Source organism: Dreissena polymorpha, chromosome 4 (assembly GCF_020536995.1).
Source record: "Dreissena polymorpha isolate Duluth1 chromosome 4, UMN_Dpol_1.0, whole genome shotgun sequence".
Classification (NCBI taxonomy): Eukaryota; Metazoa; Mollusca; class Bivalvia; order Myida; family Dreissenidae; genus Dreissena; species Dreissena polymorpha.
In genome coordinates, this window is record NC_068358.1 from 25,780,115 (window position 1) to 25,804,885 (window position 24,771).

General features: G+C 39.7%; 2 protein-coding genes across 2 annotated transcripts in view; both read right to left on the minus strand.

The window, feature by feature from the left end:
- Positions 1 to 428: 428 nt before the first annotated feature.
- On the minus strand, positions 429 to 20,902 carry LOC127878294 (uncharacterized). The gene is made up of 7 exons (XM_052424813.1): positions 20,888 to 20,902; positions 20,817 to 20,855; positions 19,801 to 19,887; positions 19,281 to 19,404; positions 5,747 to 5,904; positions 4,387 to 4,544; positions 429 to 3,841 (listed from the first exon to the last, which is right to left on the minus strand). The coding sequence occupies exons 1-7, from the start codon at positions 20,900 to 20,902 to the stop codon at positions 3,202 to 3,204; spliced, it is 1,221 nt and encodes a 406-aa protein (XP_052280773.1). The 3' UTR covers positions 429 to 3,201.
- Positions 20,903 to 23,967: 3,065 nt separating this feature from the next.
- The window catches only part of LOC127878295 (ubiquitin-protein ligase E3C-like), a 19,914-nt gene continuing 19,110 nt past the window's right edge, over positions 23,968 to 24,771 (minus strand). The window contains exon 17 of the mRNA XM_052424814.1: positions 23,968 to 24,003. Within this exon, the coding sequence (XP_052280774.1) occupies positions 23,968 to 24,003 (36 nt within the window). The remainder of the gene's footprint in view (positions 24,004 to 24,771) is intronic.

Consider the following 24,771-nt stretch of genomic DNA (forward strand, 5'->3'; position numbering starts at 1 on the left):
AAATGTGAAGATCTTTCAGTTATGACTAAATAACTGTAAAGTACAGCTTTATTCAAAATGTGTCCCAACTTTCGTGTGTCTACTAAGCAAATGCATGTAGGTATGAGTACTGGGACTCACTCCGAGCATAATGCGTCAAGGCTCTGAAGGACCTCGTATACATCGACATACACAATCACGCACAAACAATTTAATATGTTTTAGCAATATCTTGTTACAATTAAACGCTAATATTTTCATCATCTCGCCAAAGATTTTTTTTATAATATTGTAAGATTAATATGCCAGCCTTGTCGTGTAAAACCTTCATTTGGATGATCATCAAACTGTAATTCAGTATACTTAGGACTTGCATGCACAAACGCACGCACACACCTACTTTGGGCCATCGTTACTGATATAGAGCTAAAAAAAGGAAAAATCAGCTCTGCAGTTTGCCATTATATTATTAATTTGATATGTCAAACTCTGGAACGAAAACACATGTATTTCATTACACAACATATTTATCAAAGGACAAGATGGCAAGAACAGATAAACATGTTTTATCCTTCCATACAAATTCATTACACATAAAACAATTACTGTTTCCAGAAAGCAGGTAAAATGTTTCACTATTTTTCATCATTTACATTATGTTGCATGACTTTTGTCTTTTTCTATAACAGCATGCCGATTGAAAATTTTAATTATATCCTTTCATTCTTGCATGTGTTATCAAAGATTCAACTCAATTTAAATATAAAATGTTTATAATGTACCTATTAATAAACAGAAATTAAAAAAAACAAGAAACCGTCGGAGACGGGTGATGCTCCCCAAAGGTTTTTATTGTCACAATATTGCACTATATATTCAGATAAAAGGAAACGTCTTGAGGGCACAGTAGTTGGGGGAAAATATTTTTTTATAGAAAATTTCAAAGGGCCATTACTCTGTGAAAAATCATCCGACCAGAACCCACTGATAATATGCACATCTCCTCTTGTTAGTGAAGCTTCCCATAAAGTTTCTTTGAATTCCGGTCATTAATTGCTGAGAAATAGCACGGACAAAAATTGTGCACGGACGGACGAAGACACGGACGGACAGACGAAGCGGGGACTATATGCTCCCCCCCCAAATTTTTTTGGTGGAGCATAACAAACTAAAAATCAATAAGACATATACAAATCTAGATGCAGAATTAATTTAACAATAAAATAAAACGAAACATGTCCATACATGAAAACAATCAATAAAATAAATGATGAAAAAATCCATATGTTTGAATAAATGTAAATACAGTGTATTAAATAAATGATATTTATGTATAAGAGTTTTTGTAAGTGTGAAAATGGAATTAAATATACCAGATATTATGGCAGCATTCCAGCATACAGGAACATGCTATCTCAGATCTTGGGTTTATCACATGCTATCACAGATCTTGGGTTTATCACATGCTATTACAGATGTTGTGTTTATCACAGCCTCTGACATGTCAGGATTTTCAGTGCCTTATGTACATAAATATAACATAAAAACACACAAATTTGTGATATATGCTCAATTATTTTTTTTCAATGCCATTAATGGTTAACTTAAGTTCAGAGGTATCAGTAGATTTCTACATCATAAGACAATATTATAGGCAACATTACATCCATCCTACTTAGTAAAACAACCCTCCCTTTGTCACAAAAGGAGGAAGGGAAAGTTAGTAAAACCATAACAACAGTGCCACCACTATGTATAGTATTAACTTCATTCTAAGATTATTTTTTTCGATTCTCCTTTAGATATAATTATAGAATAACTTTTTATATCAGTTACTTAACCAAGTAGTGTTGATTTTGTCTGAAAAGGTTATGTAACAAATTGAAATCTAAAAAGATGCACCAATACAAATGTTCCACTTACAGGTACAGATATTTTGGCACATGATGAATTCCTTTGGCATCACCCCAATATTCTTCATAAAGTTTAAATGAGACCAACATGAACAGAATAAGCCACATCATGTAAAGCCATTTAAGAATACTTTATAAATAATAGCTTGAACATTGATAAATTATGCTAAACCATGAAGAGGTTTCCATTTCAGTTTTTATTGAATGATGTTAAGGCTATGTATGTAATAAAAAAGATACACTACTACGGCCAGCCATAAGCCTATTACATGGCACACCATGGCAGGGTCATAACTAATAAATGGACCTAAACATTTTAGATACACTTGTATATCGATACACATATACATTGTACAATTGTCACAATTTAAAATTAGTAAAATAAACAAAGTCAAACGTATAGCAAAGAACAGCATACCAAACTTATGTTCACTAAAATCATAAACAAGCTCTTGGTGTCACAAACACCTAATAAATAACAACTTGCTTTCAATGCAGTAATTAAAACAAGCCCAGTTATACATGTAAGACATGTTTTTCTATATACAATGATGGACAGACTGAATAATATCTTAATAAATAATAATTTAAAGAATATACAACGCAAAAATAAGACAAAATTATTAATAACAGTATTTCTTTAAAACAAAACCACAAAACAAATTTATTAAAAACAGTATCACTCAACAATAAAACTAATTACAAAAAGATTAAGTCCAATGGGTAAGAAAATAACAATTTAAACATTAAAGACACCTTCACCGTAACATAAAAATGTGAATGAAACACTGGCACTCTCAGAAAACAATCCTGTTAAAAATAAAATAAACAGCACCTCATGATTTTATGGATATATAAATGTAACAAATGAGACAATGCAGATCAAATTTGTAATTCCAAGTGACATCATTGCAAGAAGTTTGTTTCAAATGTTGCATGATACAAAACAAGAACAATATCTGAATAATTTGGCAATATGATCCCTGCTTCATTTGTAAACATGACTGCTTGTATTTTTTGCAGCATTGGATGATTATTACTGTTGAATTTGACACATATGACATGATAATCATGTTTGACATACATGACATGATAACCATGTTTGACAAACATGACATGATAACCATGTTTGACACACATGACATGATAACCATGTTTGACACACACAACATGATAATCAAGTTTGACACACATGACATGATAATCATGTTTGACACACATGACATGATAACCATGTTTGATGCAAACATGACATGATAACCATGTTTGACACACATGAAATGATAACCATGTTTGACACACATGATTTCTAGTCTTCTTTATTCACTCTGTATGTGAGGCTGCCCTCTCTTGACACTGGTTTCTGACCTGATCCCTCATCCTGCCCAGACTTTCGATCTCTGGCAGATGAAGAAACCCTGGTTTTATCAAGTTTATCATTCGTTGCCTTGGTGCCAGGAGTCCCAGGCTTGGCACTGAGTGACTCGGCCTCAAGACCTTCTGTAGGCTCCCCTGTATTTCCTTTACCTAACTCTTTTGGCACATCCTGACCCTCCCCTTCAGCTCCATCTGACTCAGTTTCGACCTGTTCTTCACGTGGCTTGACATCCTGTTCGTCTCCATCCCAGTCATCTGCACTGACAGGCCTCTTCCGTCCATCAGGCTGCCCTTTAGGCTCGTTCAGCTCAGCTACACTATCCTCCAGAAGTTCACCAGGCAGAGGGACACTTTCTGCCACACTATCAGTGTCCTCTTCATCATCTCCCCCATCATCCTGTCTTGGAGCTGATTGTACGTCGCTATGCGCCTCTAATATTGGCCTCTCAGGTTTGTCCGCTTGTTTGGCTGTCCCTGCTGTGATGACTGACAGAGGTTTATGGGTTTTCTCCACATGGTCAAGATTCAGGAGCCTCTCTGTTAGGTGATCATCCTTTTCATCATGAAGCCACCTGTGTTAATATCAAGCAGTAAGCAGGCTAACAATTGAATATTTACATGTGTTACATGCTTTTTTAAAAGCAATAAATTCACTCGTTAGACTATATTTCTCTACAAGTAAATAAAAAGAAATCATTTAGTCCATAAAGGGTCCCTTAAATGTCACATAAGCTGTTAAAGATAAACAACCAGATAATGGAGCACCATGAACAGCTAGATAAAAACAACTGAATGTTGAAACCAATAATGATTCTAAAACAATTTGTCTATGTGATATATGTTCTCAATTGTCATAGGTACCACACCACATACTTTTCATAGATCACACACAACAAACTTATCATACATATGAGCCACGTTCTGAGAAAACTGGGCTTAATGCATGTGCATAAAGTGTCGTCACTGTTGCAGTCAAATTATAGACTTGGATTTTTGTTTAAAAGAGATTTCCTTTTTAAAGAAAACTTCCACAAAAGCGGAAAGTGTTGTCCCTGAATAGTCTTTGCTGATGAATGAAACTTTACACGCATGCATTAAGCCCAGGCTCATATCATACTTGTCACACTTGAAGATGTATGTCTCGCTGGAGTCAAGGCCCTCCCGGACAGCCACCTGTTTCAGGTACCACCCCGAGCCTGGTCCAGTACCGTTGTGACCTATCTGTACCTGAACCAGTCTGCCCACGTCTACAGCTTGCACGAGAAATGTTGACAGCTGGAAACAGCAACATCATCAATGAATAATATTGAACTTATTAATTTATCCTTATCTGTCATTTAACAGCAAAAAACCCATTTAAAAAGCAAAAACTTAAAGAACATTGGTTTAACAGTAAACAGCAAGTTTTTTCATGGGTTACAATTGGTATCACATCATATTTAGAAACAAATATAATTGACCTCTGACCTTGAAGGATGACCTTGACCTTCACCTTTCACCACTCAAAAAGTGCAGCTCCATGAGATACACATGCATGCCAAATATCAAGTTGCTATCTTCAATATTGCAAAAGTATTCATAAAATGAGCGATTTTGGCCACATATATTTGACCTCTGACCTTGAAGGATGACCTTGACCTTTCACCACTCAAAATGTGCAGCTTCATGAGATACACATGCATGCCAAATATGAAGTTGCTATCTTCAATATAGCAAAAGTTATTGCAAAATGTTAAAGTTGGTGCAAACAGACAGACCAACAGACCAACAGACAGACCAACAGACAGGGCAAAAACAATATGTCCCCCACTACTATAGTGGGGGACATAAAAAGTTCTCTAATATTCCGTCAAAAGAAAGAGTCCTTGAATCCAGGATAAATCTACAGCCAGTATTCAGTTTCATCTGTGAAAGCAGACTGAGCCTATAATTTCTTACTGAGCATTCAAAGTGGATACAATTAAAGCTTCAAATAATATTATTGCCATAAAATTAAGGTTGCACAGACAAAGTAAAGGATTTATTTTATGAAAAAAACAACATACATTTATGCCAAACTTTTTAAATGAAAAGCTTAAGTATTGACACATTGTAATAACATGACATGTATACCATAGTTTTGTTGATAATATGTCTTGTTCTAATAATATGATCACTTATTCTTACATTGTTATTGTTAGAGATCAGTAATATGATATTGCACAGACAATGCCTAGAACAGATAACACAAAATGGAGTTCTCTATGAGCCCCGCTCTGGGAAAATGGGGCTTAATGCATGTGCATAAAGTGTCTTCACAGATTATCATGTGCAGTCCACAAAGGCTAATCAGCAAAAATTCATTTTAAGCGTAAAATGTCATCCCACATGATCAAGTGCATACTGCACAGGCTAATCTGAGACAACATTTTCCTCACATGCATTAAGCCCTGTTTCCCCAGAGTGAGGCTCATATATGCTCACTGAATGGATAGTACCTGTCCAGAGTCAAACTTGGGCTCTGTTTTCTCAAGATTGTGTACCAGGAACCTCTTGCCAGTGTCTCCAATTGTGCCGATCAACTTCACATAGACATCAGCTTCTGTACCAGACCCAAAACCGTCACCGGTCAAAGTGCAGACAACATACTCCCGCACTGGAATCACAACACAGCTAAACATCTTCACAGGGCTAATCTGGCAGAAATTGTGATTGGGTATTGGGGATACCATATCAACTCAATGTTTTAAGATACTTATGAGAAACAGATTAACTGTAAGAATATTAAGAGTAACAAGACTATTGTCAAGCAATATGGTCCCCTACCGGTGAAACTCCACCATTGTCAGATTTCTTTTATATATATTTGTTGACATAGCAACCATAATTTTTGACGTAGGAACAAAATGAAAAGACGTGCATAATGTCCATATTGCAATCTATCCATGTTTCAAGTTTCATGAAAAAATATGAAGAACTTTTTAAGTTATCGCAGGATCCAGAAAAGTGTGACAGACTGACTGACTGACTGACAGACACACAGAGCGCAAAACATAAGTCCCCTCTGGTTTCACCGGTAAGGACAAAAAAACATATCTTTCACTTTAGAGTCTTTTCTCACATTATGGCTGCACTGTTTTGATGTAAAGAGAACCAAACCATACTGACATGCATGATAATTATTATGGCTGCTTTCAGTGCATAAAGGCAATTGTCTACTATGTCAATTTGTATAAAAAGCACTACATAATGTCTAGCTCTATATTTGGAGCTGCTGTTGTATAATAATAGACATAAGTTTAAAGTGCATGTAATTGTTATTTTTCAAGGAATTTAAAAATATTAAAAACAATTACATTAACAAATGTTTGCATTCAATGTATACAGCCAAAATAAACAGAATCTTATGCAAACACAGATAAAATTCCATTATAGCATAAACAATCTAATGTTCACAGTGAGTTAAGGATTTTGTTAATAAAAACATTAGGCTTAAGCATTGCAAAAATATGGATGAGCAAAAAGATAAAAATGCTTAGCATAAAAAGCCTAGATAATAACATTGGCATGAAAAAACACAGATTTTTTTCTATAAATATATACCAATGCAGATTAAACAGGTATAAGAAAATAAAGAAGCATATTCAGACTTGTATTCAACAAGAGCTCCTGTTAGCTAAATGACGCTCCCATGAGTTCCTGTTACAAGGAGATCCCCTTCACTTGGTTACAGAAGGTTAAAAATGTAACTTTAAGAGAGTTCACCAGGATTTTTTTGTCATCTTTACCCAGTGACCGAGTTTTTTTACCCCCGCATGGACCAGTTTTGAACTAGATATCATATGCTCAATGAACTGACTAAGTTTCATGAAGTTTCAGCAATGTTGCTACTAAAGTGTGTGCAAGGTAAATATTGATGACTTACAGTTTTAAAATGGCTGATGGACAAAAGACAAAAACCATCTCTATAGTACACACGTTGTTCTCCAGAAAAAAATACATATAAAGGCAGAAACACAGCACCAAATTAACATTGTTTTTATACATAAAAATGTCTACATATGAATAGTGCTAGCCATCATGCAACCAAAACATTAGGCTGATATTATCAGAGAGAAAACATGGGACCACAACAGAATATGAGTGGCACAAACCACTGCAAGGGAAATCACACGATTATATGGCATGCATTAAATTATCTAAATACTGATACTGGTGGTAGCAAGGTGGGAGTATTAACATGGCAAAGTCTAGGAAGCAAGTTTATGATCAATACCAGATTACTGGTCTACAAACAATGCCATTATACTTCTCTACAAACAGTACCTGGAATTTCTGAAAAGGCAACAAAAGTAAGAACCATATAAGAGGTGTTAGCTTGAGGTTGTATTATTCAACAATTTTATAATTTTCCAATGTATTGTTCAAAGAGAATGCATAATACAATAAAGGACAATAAGGTATAAATTACTATTGCAAAAATGGTTAAACTATCACAGAATTCAACTGTAAGTAGGATAACTTAAACATATTCTTGCACTGTCGCCATTATTTAAAGATGTCATGTGTCTGTGTATTAATATTTGACAATCGAGCTTCGTATTGAAAATGGGTCCTAGACCTTCTAGTTCCAGACCAGCCAGCTCATTTGCACAACACTGATCATGAACTATGCTGTCCGCTTTAAAGTCAGTCACAGTTTTGTGGTCTCATTATAAGCCCTGACCAGACAGCATGTATGCCCAAGCAGGCCCTGACCAGACAGCATGTATGCCCATGCTAGTCTGGAGCTATACTGATCGCATGTGGAATGTAGCCCTGACCAGACAGCATGTATGCCCAGGCTGGTCTGGAGTTATACTGGCCGCATGTGGAATGTAGCCCTGACCAGACAGCATGTATGCCCAAGCTGGTCTGGAGCTATACTGGCAGCATGTGGAATGTAGCCCTGACCAGACAACATGTATGCCCAGGCTAGTCTGGAGCTATACTGGCCGCATGTGGAATGTAGACCTGACCAGACAGCATGTATGCCCAGGCTGGTCTGGAGCTATACTGGCTGCATGTGGAATGTAGCCCTGACCAGACAACATGTATGCCCAGGCTAGTCTGGTGCTATACTGGCGGCATGTGGAATGTAGCCCTGACCAGACAGCATGTATGCCCAAGCTGGTCTGGAGCTATACTGGCCGCATGTGGAATGTAGCCCTGACCAGACAGCACGTATGCCCAGGCTAGTCTGGAGCTATACTGGCCGCATGTGGAATGTAGCCCTGACCAGACAGCATGTATGCCCAGGTTGGACTGGAGTTATACTGGCCGCATGTGAAATGTAGCCCTGACCAGACAGCATGTATGCCCAAGCTGCTCTGGAGCTATACTGGCCGCATGTGGAATGTAGCCCTGACCAGACAACATGTATGCCAAGGCTGGTCTGGAACTATACTGGCCACATGTGGAATGTAGCCCTGACCAGACAGCATGTATGCCTAAGCTGGTCTGGAGCTATACTGGCCGCATGTGGAATGTAGCCCTGACCAGACAGCATGTATGCCCAGGCTAGTCTGGAGCTATACTGGCGGCATGTGGAATGTAGCACTGACCAGACAGCATGTATGCCCAGGTTGGTCTGGAGCTATACTGGCCGCATGTGGAATGTAACCCTGACCAGACAACATGTATGCCCAGGCTGGTCTGGAGCTATACTGGCCGCATGTGGAATGTAGCCCTGACCAGACAGCATGTATGCCCAAGCTGGTCTGGAGCTATACTGGCCACATGTGGAATGTAGCCCTGACCAGACAGCATGTATGCCCAGGCTAGTCTGGAGCTATACTGGCCACATGTGGAATGTAGCCCTGACCAGACAGCATGTATGCCCAGGCTAGTCTGGAGCTAAACTGGCCGCATGTGGCTTGTAGCCCTGACCAGACAGCATGTATGCCCAGGCTAGTCTGGAGCTATACTGGCCGCATGTGGAATGTAGCCCTGACCAGACAGCATGCATGCCCAGGCTAGTCTGGAGCTATACTGGCTGCATGTGGCTTGTAGCCCTGACCAGACAGCATGCATGCCCAGGCTAGTCTGGAGCTATACTGGCCGAATGTGGAATGTAGCCCTGACCAGACAGCATGTATGCCCAGGCTAGTCTGGAGCTATACTGGCCACATGTGGAATGTAGCCCTGACCAGACAGCATGTATGCCCAGGCTGGTCTGGAGCTATACTGGCGGCATGTGGCTTGTAGACCTGACCAGACAGCATGTATGCCCAGGCTAGTCTGGAGCTATACTGGCCGCATGTGGAATGTAGCCCTGACCAGACAGCATGTATGCCCAAACTAGTCTGGAGCTATACTGGCCGCATGTGGCTTGTAGCCCTGACCAGACAGCATGTATGCCCAGGCTAGTCTGGAGCTATACTGGCCGCATGTGGAATGTAGCCCTGACCAGACAGCATGTATGCCCAGGCTAGTCTGGAGCTATACTGGCCGCATGTGGAATGTAGCCCTGACCAGACAGCATGTATGCCCAGGCTGGTCTGGAGCTATACTGGCTGCATGTGGAATGTAGCCTTGACCAGACAACATGTATGCCCAGGCTGGTCTGGAGCTATACTGGCCGCATGTGGAATGTAGACCTGACCAGACAACATGTATGCCCAGGCTGGTATGGAGCTATACTGGCCGAATGTGGAATGTAGCCCTGACCAGACAGCATGTATGCCCAGGCTAGTCTGGAGCTATACTGGCCACATGTGGAATGTAGCCCTGACCAGACAGCATGTATGCCCAGGCTGTTCTGGAGCTATACTGGCCGCATGTGGCTTGTAGCCCTGACCAGACAGCATGTATGCCCAGGCTAGTCTGGACCTATACTGGCCGCATGTGGAATGTAGCCCTGACCAGACAGCATGTATGCCCAAACTAGTCTGGAGCTATACTGGCCGCATGTGGCTTGTAGCCCTGACCAGACAGCATGTATGCACAGGCTAGTCTGGAGCTATACTGGCCGCATGTGGAATGTAGCCCTGACCAGACAGCATGTATGCCCAGGCTAGTCTGGAGCTATACTGGCCGCATGTGGAATGTAGCCCTGACCAGACAGCATGTATGCCCAGGCTGGTCTGGAGCTATACTGGCTGCATGTGGAATGTAGCCTTGACCAGACAACATGTATGCCCAGGCTGGTCTGGAACTATACTGGCCGCATGTGGAATGTAGCCCTGACCAGACAGCATGTATGCCCAGGCTGGTATGGAGCTATACTGGTTGCATGTGGAATGTAGCCCTGACCAGACAACATGTATGCCCAGGTTGGTCTGGAGCAATACTGGCCGCATGTGGAATGTAGCCCTGACCAGACAGCATGTATGCCCAGGCTAGTCTGGAGCTATAATGTCCGCATGTGGAATGTAGCCCTGACCAGACAGCATGTATGCCCAGGCTAGTCTGGAGCTATACTGGCCACATGTGGAATGTAGCCCTGACCAGACTGCATGTATGCCCAGGCTAGTGTGGAGTTATACTGGCCGCATGTGGAATGTAGCCCTGACCAGACAACATGTGTGCCCAGGCTAGTCTGGAGCTATACTGGCAGCATGTGGAATGTAGCCCTGACCAGACAGCATATATGCCCAGGTTGGTCTGGAGCTATACTGGCCGCATGTGGAATTTAGCCCTGACCAGACAGCATGTATGCCCAGGCTAGTCTTGAGCTATACTGGCCGCATGTGGAATGTAGCCCTGACCAGACAGCATGTATGCCCAGGTTGGTCTGGAGCTATACTGGCCGCATGTGGAATGTAGCCCTGACCAGACAGCATGTATACCCAGGCTAGTCTGGAGCTATACTGGCCTCATGTGGCTTGTAGCCCTGACCAGACAACATGTATGCCCAGGCTAGTCTGGAGCTATACTGGCTGAATGTGGAATGTAGCCCTGACCAGACAACATGTATGCCCAGGTTGGTCTGGAGCGATACTGGCCGCATGTGGAATGTAGCCTTGACCAGACAACATGTATGCCCAGGCTGTTCTGGAACTATACTGGCCGCATGTGGAATGTAGCCCTGACCAGACAGCATGTATGCCCAGGCTAGTCTGGAGCTATACTGGCCGCATGTGGAATATAGCCCTGACCAGACAGCATGTATCCCAGGCTAGTCTGGAGATATACTGGCCACATGTGGAATGTAGCCCTGACCAGACAGCATGTATGCCCAGGCTAGTCTGGAGTTATACTGGCCGCATGTGGAATGTAGCCCTGACCAGACAGCATGCATGCCCAGGTTGGTCTGGAGCTATACTGGCCGCATGTGGAATGTAGCCCTGACCAGACAGCATGTATGCCCAGGCTAGTCTGGAGCTATACTGGCTGCATGTGGAATGTAGCCCTGACCAGACAGCATGTATTCCCAGGCTAGACTGGAGCTATACTGGCCACATGTGGAATGTAGCCCTGACCAGACAGCATGTATGCCCAGGCTAGTCTGGAGCTATACTGGCTGCATGTGGAATGTAACCCTGACCAGACAGCATGTATGCCCAGGCTAGTCTGGAGCTATACTGGCTGCATTATGGCTCTTCTTCCTATTTCCATTTAATATCATACATATACAAAATATCAGACCTACAATGGGAACAAACAATTGTTTATTGTGACAAAGACTGAGAAGTTAATAGTTTACTGAAAGTCTATCACAATTCATGAAAATCTAAAATCTACCTCTGTATTTCTTACATAGCTGCAGAATTAAGAAACTCAAGATCTTTCAACACATATACAAACCAGCAAATAAGACAAAATAGAAAGACATTTAATTGGTTGTAAAACACGATTTGATCCAATACACATGCCAACCTAGATCGGAGTTAATTTAATTTGAAGAGGTGTACAACACTTACATACATGTGAATGTGTGATTGTGTGCAATTTGTTAAGACACTTGATATAAAATCAAATCATGGCAAGGAAAACAGATTTGAGTTCTGGCACTTCTTTTAGATTTAAGTAAAGAAATTGGAATTCTTTTCTCATGTCATAAAATATGGTTATTTCAAACACTAGGAAAATGCGCATTCATTATTTTATACCCTTGGCCAATCACATTGGGTCCGATTGTCAATTAATATCTTGCTAAAACAATTTTTTTAAATAAAATTCATTTTAATTATTAAATACTTACCTGCTATCTCATGCTTCTCCTTTCCAAGGGGAATTAACTCATCAAGTATTTTAACTGGGAATCCGCCACCTCAATACCGTAATACAGGCCAGGTTAAACATAGTGCAATGCAACCTAGCCAAAAGTCTGTAACCAAACCTCAATATTCTTTCAATATATATACAAAAATATTAATTGAATAGCGGGGTGGGAGGTATTACTTACCGATAGCAGGTAAGTATTTAATAATTAAAATGAATTTTATTTAAAAAATTTGTTTTAATGTCATAAATACTGACCTGCTATATCATGCTGATTTTGCATCTGCGGTGGGAAGGTTCGTATAAATTTTCCCAACACAGTAGAACCCATAAACAGGGTTATCAGCTAATGATAGCAAAACCCTAAACAAGGGTTATCAAGTAATCTTCGTTAAATCGGTATAAATTATGACTTCTCGGACAAAGTAATATGTCTATGTTGTTAAGAAGACACTACCGTTAGTGAAACCACAACAAGCCCAAACATATACAAATTGTATTGTTGGCACTTCAGAAAACGAAGATAAAAAGATGACAAAGGTGGCAGGATTCCTCCAGAAAACAGCTTAGAGCACGTCAAAAAGTGGGGGTGTGATTAATATATGCCCACAAAGCAGACAGAAATCTTAATTCATGCGGTCAGATCCTAAAAAAGAACGAATCCTTAGATAGAGATAAGAGTAACTTTCCTTAGTCAAGGTCTAACCCCAAGAAATAGAAGACGCAGACACATTTCCCCCACTTTTTTAGGGAAATGAAGAGTGTCTTTTGAGAACCTCGAATGGACTTCCGACTAACACTGCTAAGATAGAACTTCATACCTTCATGACTACCAGTTTAAGAAAAACTTGGAAACTTGAAGGTGTTTTTTTTTCACAACAAAGTGAAGACGACATTAGATCCAACTGGAATTGGTCGTATTCAACAGAAAAAGCATGAATTTCACTTCACCGTATGGTAAAAGCCATAATAAGAAGGAAAACCATCTTAAAATTATATTGGAACTGTTAATAAGCCTGATGAAAAAGGTTCATAGGAAGCTCATTAAGCATCCAAATACATGTAACACAAGCCAAAACCGCCTAAGAAGGTTAAGGAACGAAAAACATAGTGTTGACGTTCCATAGCTTGGATCAGTACCAAAATAGGTAAGACAGCACAGAGTTGTGATGACTTACACAAAACAAGGTATACGAAAGCATAATCTCTATCCTTTAATGAAGAAAAGAACAAATTTCTTATCATCAAGAAAAAGATGAGAAAAACCTCTAAGTATCTAGCAGAGTGATTAAGGTAATAACTTTGCTCTCGAATACCCAGTCAAAAAAGAATTTCCATAGAACCTTTATACAGTTCTGATGGAATTAGCCTTGCACAAGTAACAAGGATTGAAACTCTTAACGGAAAAACGTTCTTCTGCAGAGATAACTAAATAATGGCCAGACATGTAGTGGCACATGTTTGGATCAGTAAAAATATGTCTCTCTGAGATATGATATTTGACCCGTGAAGAAGTTTCCTGAAAATAATTGTAAAGGAGACTTAAAAGGTCGTAGAACTATAATCCCATGGTTCATTAAGTAAATTGCATGAAATTATGGCAAAAACTCAGTTATTCCAAAGACTCACCAAGAAGCAAGATATTCCAGTTTATGTCAAGTGGACGAATGTATAACAATCGCACACCCTGCTGGATCGATTTCTGTGAACTGCATTATTGACGCTGTTCAGCATACCGGTATATACTGCGATCTACGATCGCATAACGCTCATTACTAGGGTTAGATGATAAACAACGTTATTCGATATACTATGCATCAATTTTTGTACTCCATTGCAAAATCACTGCAGCGCATGCGCAATCATTTATTTGAACCCAACGGAAAAATAATTCGACAGAAAGAACTGCAAGACAAAACGTCCCACAGGGTGTTGAGACGACCTGGTATGAGTAAGACGATAAAGAAAATTTGTTCTTCTTGCAAAGAACGAATAAGTTCCTGATTTCCAGATACAAGGAGTGATAATATGATCACCTCCGTGTCTGTAAGTAAACCACGACCAATGTGTGATAGTTGAAGCCATCACAAAGGAACCGTGAAAATGTGTTGTAAATGAAAAACAGCTGAAAAGAATTTTCGCTTTTAAGATGTAGATGTGCAGGTGATATTCATTAGGATACCACATAATTGAGAAAATCAAGATACGTTGTTCTATGTGATCGTCCCTAACCCTCTCTGCTCACATCTGTATAAGATGTAAGGAAGGTTGTGGTAGAATAAACTATATTCTTGCCGAGATAATCTAAACACCACTCAATAGTGGTAAATAATGACAAAAAGATGGAAATCTGTGTCATTTAATTATCCCGAGATTAATACAATTAACTTAAAAATAAAGCTGAAACGGACGCAAGAAAAGACGTCTCAGCAGATAGACCAGTGACCGGACCGGTAAATACCGACTGGTGGCCGGAACCATTAGTTAAGGATGGGTGGAGAAAGAAATCACGGCAAGCCGAACTTTCCCACTCCCAACACACTTGAAAATTGGTAGAATAGGAAAATGTTTAACACTTATAAGTTTATGACCTACCTACAGTATATAGCCTCTTGTTGAACCAATAAAAGGCGCCTTTAAAATCCTGGAGAATACAGGTCGTGAAGTTATCGATTTGAGAAGTACGGAAATATGATTGACAGTGGTACCTCCAGAATCGGAGGTGTGATGGCAGAAAAAGGTGAAAACCCTAGGAGTAACCTTAAGGGGTCCACCCTTGCTGGTAGAATGTTTGGAAGTCTTCAACTCTGACTTGATTAATCCATTTACTTCAAGACTCCTAACCGGGATGAATTCCGAAAGGAATACGACCAGTTATAGGAAGACGGCCTGTTATGGCCAGAAGTGTAATAGAAGAAGAACTTTAAGATGAGGTCCCTCCAGATCCTAGCATCTAAGATCTGAGTTTATAGCTCCCAAGCCATCTACAAGACTGTAGCCGCCATGCGGTCAATCTGAAAGGCAATCCTATGTATCAGAACTCTTGTTGATTCCAGTACCTTGAAAATATGCACTGTTGTAGGAGCAATAGAAATGTCGTCTTGCTAATCCTTCTAGTGTCACTTATGTGTCCCAACTGTTCCGTGACACTGACTGCAAAGTCTGTAGCCGACAGGTAAAGGTGGTTAAAACAATTCATCCTTTGGGTCTCCAGCATAAATTAATAGAGGTCAAATAGTAATGTTCGACCTCAATGCTAGACTCCGAGCCCGCTTCAGCTGATCTATCTGCAAGACCAGTAGTCTGCATGTAGCCAGTTGAGATAGAAGTAGAAATAACAGATATAGGTATTTCATAATCTTCTAGTATTAGTAGGTCATAACCAGCACCAGAATGGATAGCTGGTCAGGAAAATCAACCATAGACCAAGTCAGCGGAGAGGATTTGGTAACCAACGGTCGCCAGTAGAACATCAGTATTGAAAAACACAAAATGTCATGTAGATTGTTGAATCCATAAAATATAGTATTCAATACAATCATAGCCAGGGGTATACCACTAGGTAATGTAGATGATACTCGTGATACTATAAAATTGACCGATGAAAACACAGTGGAATACCGGTGATTGGTAACTGGTGACCGAACTGGACCGGTCAATGACCGGTAACTGTAGCCAGGTGAACGGACCAGTCATAATATGACCGGTGACGTACCAGTTAAAGACCGAAAAATGGTGGAATCCATATGGTCTGATATAAATGTCAAGCACTGCTCGGAAAAGAAGATCGTGCCAAAAATCCAGTCTGATTGGGATGAGATATCACTAAAGCAGACGACAAAGGATCATTCGATGACAAAGAAGAGGAGGAGAAGAATAGTCCGATGATGATGAACGACTACTTATTCTGACCGGTGACCAGTGATCGGTGATATGACCGATGAATGGTGACCGATGTCCGGTGATCGTACCGGACCGATATAATATAACTGCGTCAGAATGGAAATATCTGGTGCAGAAGAATGACCATCGACGAAGTCATCTGATAATGTTAACCGGAAAACAACGGTAGATTATCAGTATAAATAGGCATAGTGTCCTGTAGTTGTAGTGGAGAAATAAACACCTTATCCCGAAGCCTGAAGTTAAACGAACTAGTGTTTGTATACAAATACGGCTCGGTGACTGCAACAAGTGTGGATGCCATAAGAAAAACCATCACACGTGGAATGGAGGCATGATATTCATAAAGGAATAAAATGGAGAACCTCGATATGACTAGTAGGTTCATTAACGCCTACGTGAGAAGTGGCAACATGCCATATAACTGCGATGCCTCAAAATATTGTTCGTCTACGCTGGAAATATTGTCTCCTACAATATTGTCTCCGTGAGCGTTGACGTGATCGCTTACAAGCCAAGAACTGCTCAATGAAGGAGAGGTATGTTCGATAACTATACTGTTATGCTCAATGAAGTCCGATGATGTCTCTGTGAAGGTTGACGACCTCCTCGTTTCCTGCGATGTCTAGATAGATCTGGATCAGCTGTGCTGTCGAGATGTGGATCGGCTGCGATGAGACCGAGATCTTCTAGAATACCGTCTCCATGAGTGACGATGTGATCGCTTACGAGAGCCGCGACGATGAGAACTGCTCGACGAAGAAGAGCGTGTCCGATTTCTACTCCTTGATGAAGACGATGCATTCGACGACGAAAGGAGGAAGAAGAATTATCCAATGATGAAGACCGAGTTCTTCTTCTTGACCGGTGACTGGTGTATCGTTGACAGGCCTAACTGATGACTGTTGACCGGTGACCGGACCGGTCATCAATGATCGGACCGGTGACTGGTGATCAATGACCGGACAGGTGACATGACCGGACCAGTGACATGCCCCGTGACCAGACATTCTGTTGACCGGTGACCTGACCGGTCATCAATGACCAGGACCGGTGACATGACCGGTGATCAATGACCGGACCGGTGACATGACTGGACCAGTGACATGACCGGTGACCGGACATTCTGTTGACCGGTGACCTGACCGGTCATCAATGACCAGACCGGTGATCAATGACCGGACCGGTGACATGACCGGACCAGTGACATGACCGGTGACCGGCAGGTCATAAAATGTCTGGCACGGACCGGTTACTGGACCGACCGGTCAGACTTCGATCAATGCAGAGCCAAATGTCCGTGATCAACGTCCCCGGTGACGTACCGGTCATATCATGACCAGTGTTGTCACCGGATAATGACCGTATGGCGGATGCCAAATGGTCCGGCATTGGCCGATGTCCTTGACCAATGCCATCAGGCAAAGACCAGCTGACGGGTGTCGCCATATGGTCTGATGTTGACCGATTTTAAGAGACTTAGCATAGTACAGTCGCCATCGTGCCCGATACCCGGTGACTGATGCTGCAACTTGTCATCCATGGTCTGCGAAGTCACCGGGTATTTATCCCACTCTTGTTTTCTGCGACCGTCATGTAGTCGAATATATGAAAAACAAGAGCAAAAACATATTCCACCATAAACTGGTCACAGACCAGATTATCATACGGCATATAAAATCATTATTTGACCATAATGAAAATTATAATAAAACTGCCGTAGATCATAAATTAAACAAAGTTTAATTCAAAACAGATGAAAAATAAATGACGATCAATTAGATTGTCATACAGAACATTAAATCATTATTGAACAAAATGGCAAATGATAAACAATCTGTCAATAGAAGAACACGCTTTGCACGATCTCGTTACACATTAGAAGAACATGCGTTGCACGTTCTAGCGATGTATTAGAAGAGCACGTTTTGCACGTGGTCGTTTGCGCCTGAAAAAACCAGCATGGTAGAAATAAACCATTGTTCAATAAAAACAAGCATGGCTTACCTTTTACAAATGAAACAAAATCAATTAAATCCACACAAATTAATCCGAATGAGAAATAAAAAGATAAATAACACAATATATCTATTCAAAACCCCAATCAACCAAGTGAAATAAATCGAAAAACAATTTTCAATTCAGAGCCGTAAAAGACACGTATACACCTGGTCGATCCGTAAAGAATATTGAGGGTTGGTTACCGATTTTTGGCTAGGTTGCATTGCACTATGTTTAACCTGGCCTGTATTATGGTATTGAGGTGGCGGATTCCCAGTTAAAATTCCGGATGAGTTAATTCCCCTTGGAAAGGAGAAGCATGAGATAGCAGGTCAGTATTTATGACATTAAAAATGGTATGCTTTGACTTTCTGATGTTCTTTGTTTGCACTCAACGTAAATGGTTTAGATACTGCAACTGGATCTTTAATTGATTGACATGTCACACCTGTCAAATTACTAAAATTCATCAGTCTGGAGACATCCAAATTCCAGGAGGCCGTTTTATCAACAGATCTTATCTTAGCAAATCTTATCTTAAATCCAAGACTAACAATTTCATTTGATGCTAAAAAAATTTATTTCGAAAACAGCCTCCTTTCCCATGGTCAAAATTCATCTAAAGCTCCTATGGCCGCCATCTTTACGAATGCTAAGATTGGGTTACCAAATCACAACTTTAAGCAAAATCTTTCAACATCTTAGCTGTGATTTCTTTGATCAAAACAGTTCACCATACTTAGAATAAGAGTACGACCAAATCTTACGTAAGATCCCCCTTAAGATATGTGATCAAACTGCCTCCAGGCCTGTAACCACTGTTGGTTGTAATTGTCTAAAACACAAATTACCAGCAACATTGTCACCTTCCAATATAAAAGCCTGCCCAATCCCTGCCTCACCCCCATCCCTCCCCTTACTCACCCGGCCAGTCATGCCCGGACACAGGTACCTCCACAGCAATGTCAAAGCCAGGCTGCTCCAGGCTTAGCCACTTGTAGATGGGAAACTCAAGCTGGGCACCATCTGTCTTGCTCACAAGGACCACCTGCAACAGCAAGGCATACCCTAACAACTCTGAAGAAGCATGGCATCATTAACCCTTTCCTACTCAGATACGCATTTTGAGGCATTGTTGGCCCTAAGAAAATATAATTAAATTAAAGACCATTCTTAATAGATTTAAATTTTAAAGCTTTATTTCGATACCATAATTAGCAAACAGCATCAAAGCTGTTATGGTTTTATGCTGGTTGCATATAGCAATGTTCACTTTGTTTCTGGGAAAGGGTTTTATCTTTGTTGTCAGCTCATAAACAACAGCTTGGATTTCTGATAAATAATAAAAATTAAATCACAAAGACCTTATCACTTCTAAAAAGGTTTAAACATGTTCACAATATTTTTCTTATTCTTATCACACGACATGTCTAACAGTACCCACCTTGTCAACCTGCCATGGCTTGCCTGAGTTGTCATGCTCCAGGCGGATCTTGCGTATTTGACCTATCACCTCTGGGTCCAGGAACACCTGTGCAGACAGAAATATGTAATGATCAGTCTGTAAAGTAAATTATTTGACATTGAACCAGTTAACATTTTAAAAATATTTTTATGCAAGAGCTGTCCCAAGACAGCATGCTAGACTATTCTTCACAATGACATATTTTAAAATGAACATCTTTAGTAGTTATATAGTATATGGAAGAAAAAGATAAAGATTTGTTAAGCAAAACATGAAAGGAGACCATGCTAAATTATATATATTAATCTTTAGATTGTTTACCCATTCACTTCTGTGAATTTAATTGACTTTTCAAGCAATGTCTGCATCTATGCTACCTACACAGAAAATAACCCAAATTTATCAGGGTTGCCCTTGAACACATATATATCATTATTTCAAGGTCCATAGTATATATACAAATCTGGAATATTTGCACGCAAACATTAACAAGAAGTTTAAAAGAGGGGTATAATTCTGCTAAAATGCAGGTGAGATACATGGAACTTATTCAGTGATCTCACACAATGACTCCAAACACATGTAAGCAAATTCATTGAACAGCTGAAGTAGATTGAGTGCTATGAAGATGTTTCATGTTTTTATCTTTACCAATTTTATACGTGAAAAAGGGACACAATTCGGCTAAATTGCAGGTCATGGGTAGGGAACTGGGTCTGTGATCTCAAACCATCACCCAAACACGTGTGAATTTTTAACTTAATACCTGTAGTAGAAAGGGTGATATGGAAATGGCAGTTTTTATCTTAGCCAGAGCATTTGGCAGAGGCCGGACATTCAGGTACCATTACTTCAGGTAAGTAAGCTCAAAGTATTGTGTGAACTGTATAGCTTAGAATGATATCCTATAAAAACGATTATTATATTTTATTAAATATTTCAATCAATATGTAATGTCTCAAACATAGCAGCTGCAACACAATCATATACTTTACATCAAACTCGTCAGTTTTTTCCTGAGTAGAAGTATCCAGCTGCTATGGTGCCACGGGGTAGGGCCCAGTGCTGTCTGCATCCCCATACACAGTCAGTTGTAACATTGGAAGTCAGTACCGCTGTCAGTCTCCCCAGAAGTGACAACCTTCACTGTGCAGTCACCACCTGCACTAATGCAAACATTCATATTGGTAGGACACGATATACAAAGAAAATATACAAGACATAAAAATGGAGTGAAAACAGTTATATATTTATTGTGTGATGCAAAAGGCAACTGAACTTTATATTTGTGCTATAAATATGGGCACATAGCAAAGATGGCTTACATTTTATTTTGTTTTAAACACAATTATCTTCTATCAAACCATTATAAATTCACACGATACCTTTAAATGTCCCCTTGGGGGCCAGGGGTTCTGGCTCTAAAGGGAGGAGGTAATCCAACGTGTCAGTGAGGAGTAACTCCACAGTGACATCCTCTACTCCTGACCCCTCCTCCAGCCCTTCGGGACACTCAAACACATACTGGGTCCGCGAGTCCTCCCCTGCCCTCACTACCACCCTCTCCAGCAACCAGTCTGACCCTTGACCTTTACCATTGTGTGTGACCTTCACCTTGAAAAGCTGGCCAAGGTCAACAGCTGGCACTTCAAACACATCCACCTGCATTTGAAAGGACATACATTTCCATAAAGCCATGCATTACTGTTTGAAGTTGTTTATCTAAGATTTTTAAGTTCAAATGATGTTTGTTAATTTCAAAAAATTATATTTGCTACCTTGAAAAATATGACATGAAACATAATATGAATATAAAAACTTCAAATTGGAATATTGCTTGAAGTGTTGTCATAATCAATGTACTAACACAAATGTGTGTACATAATTATGTAATTTAGAATTGCTAATATTACAACTCTAACCTTGACTTCACTTCACTATGCCTACCTGTTTCCAGCAAACTTCTCGCTGTTTGTTTTCGTTTCGAGTCCATGAGCCTGCGCAGACCTGAGTCCCCCCTGTCCCCGTACAGTTGTATGTACACAGCAACGTCACTTCCTTGCTCAAACCTTGCACCAGAGTGCACCTCAACAAGGTATGTGTGCACTAGAATGGACAAACAAGAGGATAATATGTTGAAGATTGCTGGGAATAGTGATCCCTTTACTGCTCTGTTACACAGGTATGTGTGCACTAGAATGGACCAACAAGAGGATAATATGTTGAAGATTGCTGGGAACCGTGATCCCTTTACCACTCAGATACCCATCATGCATCAATTGTTGTCCCTTAAAAAATCATCTTAAATTAAAGACCCTTCTTACTACATTTAAGTTTAAAAGGCTTCATTTCTAACCATAGGATACTTCTGAGCAGCAAACAGCTTAAAACTGGGACAGTTCGTCAGTTGATGTCAGGCTGTCCTTGTTTTATTCTGTTTGCATAAAGCCATTTTCTCTTTATTTCTGAGAGAGAAACGGCTGCTGCATGCAAAACAGATAAGAATGGATTAACAAGTGTGCAAACAGGAACAATTAATGTACCAAATGTACAAATAATGTACAAAAAATGTTCAAATAAATATTGAAACCTTCAGAAATCTTAATGCATATTTAGTATAATAGAATTAATGCATAAATAGTTTTTGTGAACACAATCTTGAATCTTTGCTTTCAATTCCAAATTCATGCAATAATTATTATAAATCAAAAAGACACTTATATAAGCCATTCAAACAATTTATAAAGTTAACACAATCAGTTCCTTTCCTCAAGTATTGATTCATTTAAGTAGGAAAGTACCTGGCAATGAATTCTCTGTGTTGATGACAGGCAGTTCCCTCCAGAAGTCCATATGCCTCTCTGTCTGTATCAACACACCTGCCTCTGTCTCATACTCCGTCCCCGAGGTCTCATCACGCAGCTTCAACTGAACATACAGTTACATGACTGACTACTGAACACACACAGTAAACATGACTGATTCAACTGAACACACACAGTGAAAATGACTGATTCAGATTAACAAAAAAGTGAACATGGCTGATTCAACTGAACACACACAGTGATACATGCCATAAATTTTCAGACCAATTCCGGGACATTGAGCTCAATTTTCTGGGATATTTGCCGATTTTCTGGACAGGTATACATATAGCGATATATATAGACAGAATTATATGCATTTTTTTACATCGTTAATTGCTAAATTCGAAAGCCTACAGTATCCGAAATACATTACATCTACTAACGTCAAATTAAACGCAACTACTTCCGCTACTAGATACAAGCCACGTGTTTTTCGTGTTAGAAAAGAGCAACAAATGCTTTTGTGTACATATCACATCATCTGCAGGAAGAAAATAAGAGTTAAAAGTATAATTTTCTGGGATACATTAGGGTGTCCAAAAAGAGCGTCCGAAAATCTAGCGCAATAACGGCAAGTCACAATGATGCTTACAACTGCGAACACAATTCTAATTCATTATTATTTTAATTGTTATAATTACTGAGTGTTTAGAACAAGACAGAAATAAACTAGTGAGGATGACAATTTATATGCTTAACTTTTTGACTCGTCTTCTTTGTCAGTAAAACGTGGAACATAACCTGCTTATAATTTTTTTACTCAACAATGTTGGATTCAGATTGTGTGAACAACTCCTTTGGCCTTACGCAAGGTAGTATATTAAAACCAATTAACAACCACATTAAACAATTCTGCCTTTTTGGTTCGACTGCGAACGTGAGACAATCGATTTGATAACAGGACCCCTGTTAATTGATTGATTTTGACATGTAGCGAATCAATATTCGGGTAGGCATTGCCATGGAGACGCTGCGGATTAGTGGGAACACAGAATCGAGGTGCAGTTAAGCCTAAGATAAGGTACATGTATAAATGGATTTTGTAAAATCCGGGACATTTGACAGATTTCAGGGACTGCGGGACACGTTCTTCATTTTGGGACAATCCCGGACAATCGGGACGTATGGCATGTATGAGTCAGTGAACATGACTGATTCAACTATATACACAGTAACATGACTGATTTAACTGAACACACAAAGTGAACATGACTGATTCAACTGAACACACACAGTAAGCATGACTGATTCAACTGAACACAAAGTGAACATGACTGATTCAACTGAACACACACAGTAAGCATGACTGATTCAACTGAACACACAAAGTGAACATGACTGATTCAACTGAACACAAACAGTGAACATGCCTGATTCAACTAAACACAAGATAGAACATGACTGATTCAAATGAACAAACAATCAAAATGACAGCTGCAACTGAACACAACAATCAAACTTTCAGATTCAACTGAACACACAAAATGTTACAGATTCATCTGACCATACACAATGATATTATAAGTTCAATTTAACACAAAACAATCAGTATGATAGATCTAGCTAATACACACATTCAGTGCGACATATACAATTGAACATACAATCAATGTGACAGATTCAACTGAAACACACATGATCAATGTGACAGGTTCTTCTAAACATGCAAGCCATGCATGAAAGTAATAAAGTCAAATGGACACACAATCAATACAACAGATTCCTCTGAACATTTGCAATCAACATTGTTAAAATCATTAATGTGATTTAATTTGAAAGCTTGAATTGTTTAAAGGCTGATCATTGTATGACGCCGTCATGTATAATATTTTACCTTGATGTCGCATGTTCACCGTATGACGTCTTGCTTTTTTTTAAAGAAACATAATTTGGTTTGCGAGGTTGTTAAATGGGGAAACACATATTTGGTATTTATAATATGTGTTACAACTAATTAATGCTATGCAATAAATTGTGTTAAGATATTTAATGTTGCAAACTTAAACATTAAATCATTATTAAGAAGTTCAATTTATTGACAATGTTTGAAATTGTCATTTATGGAACCTTTTTACTAATGAGG

Excerpts from the sequence above, each read along its gene's own strand:
- LOC127878294 (XM_052424813.1), bottom strand. Across the intron at positions 5,905-19,280 it reads GTCCGGGCATGACTGGCCGG|TGCGGGAGTATGTTGTCTGC; the intron begins GTGAGTAAGGGG and ends TTGTGATTCCAG. Across the intron at positions 3,842-4,386 it reads TACATCTTCAAGTGTGACAA|GTGGCTTCATGATGAAAAGG; the intron begins GTATGATATGAG and ends ATATTAACACAG.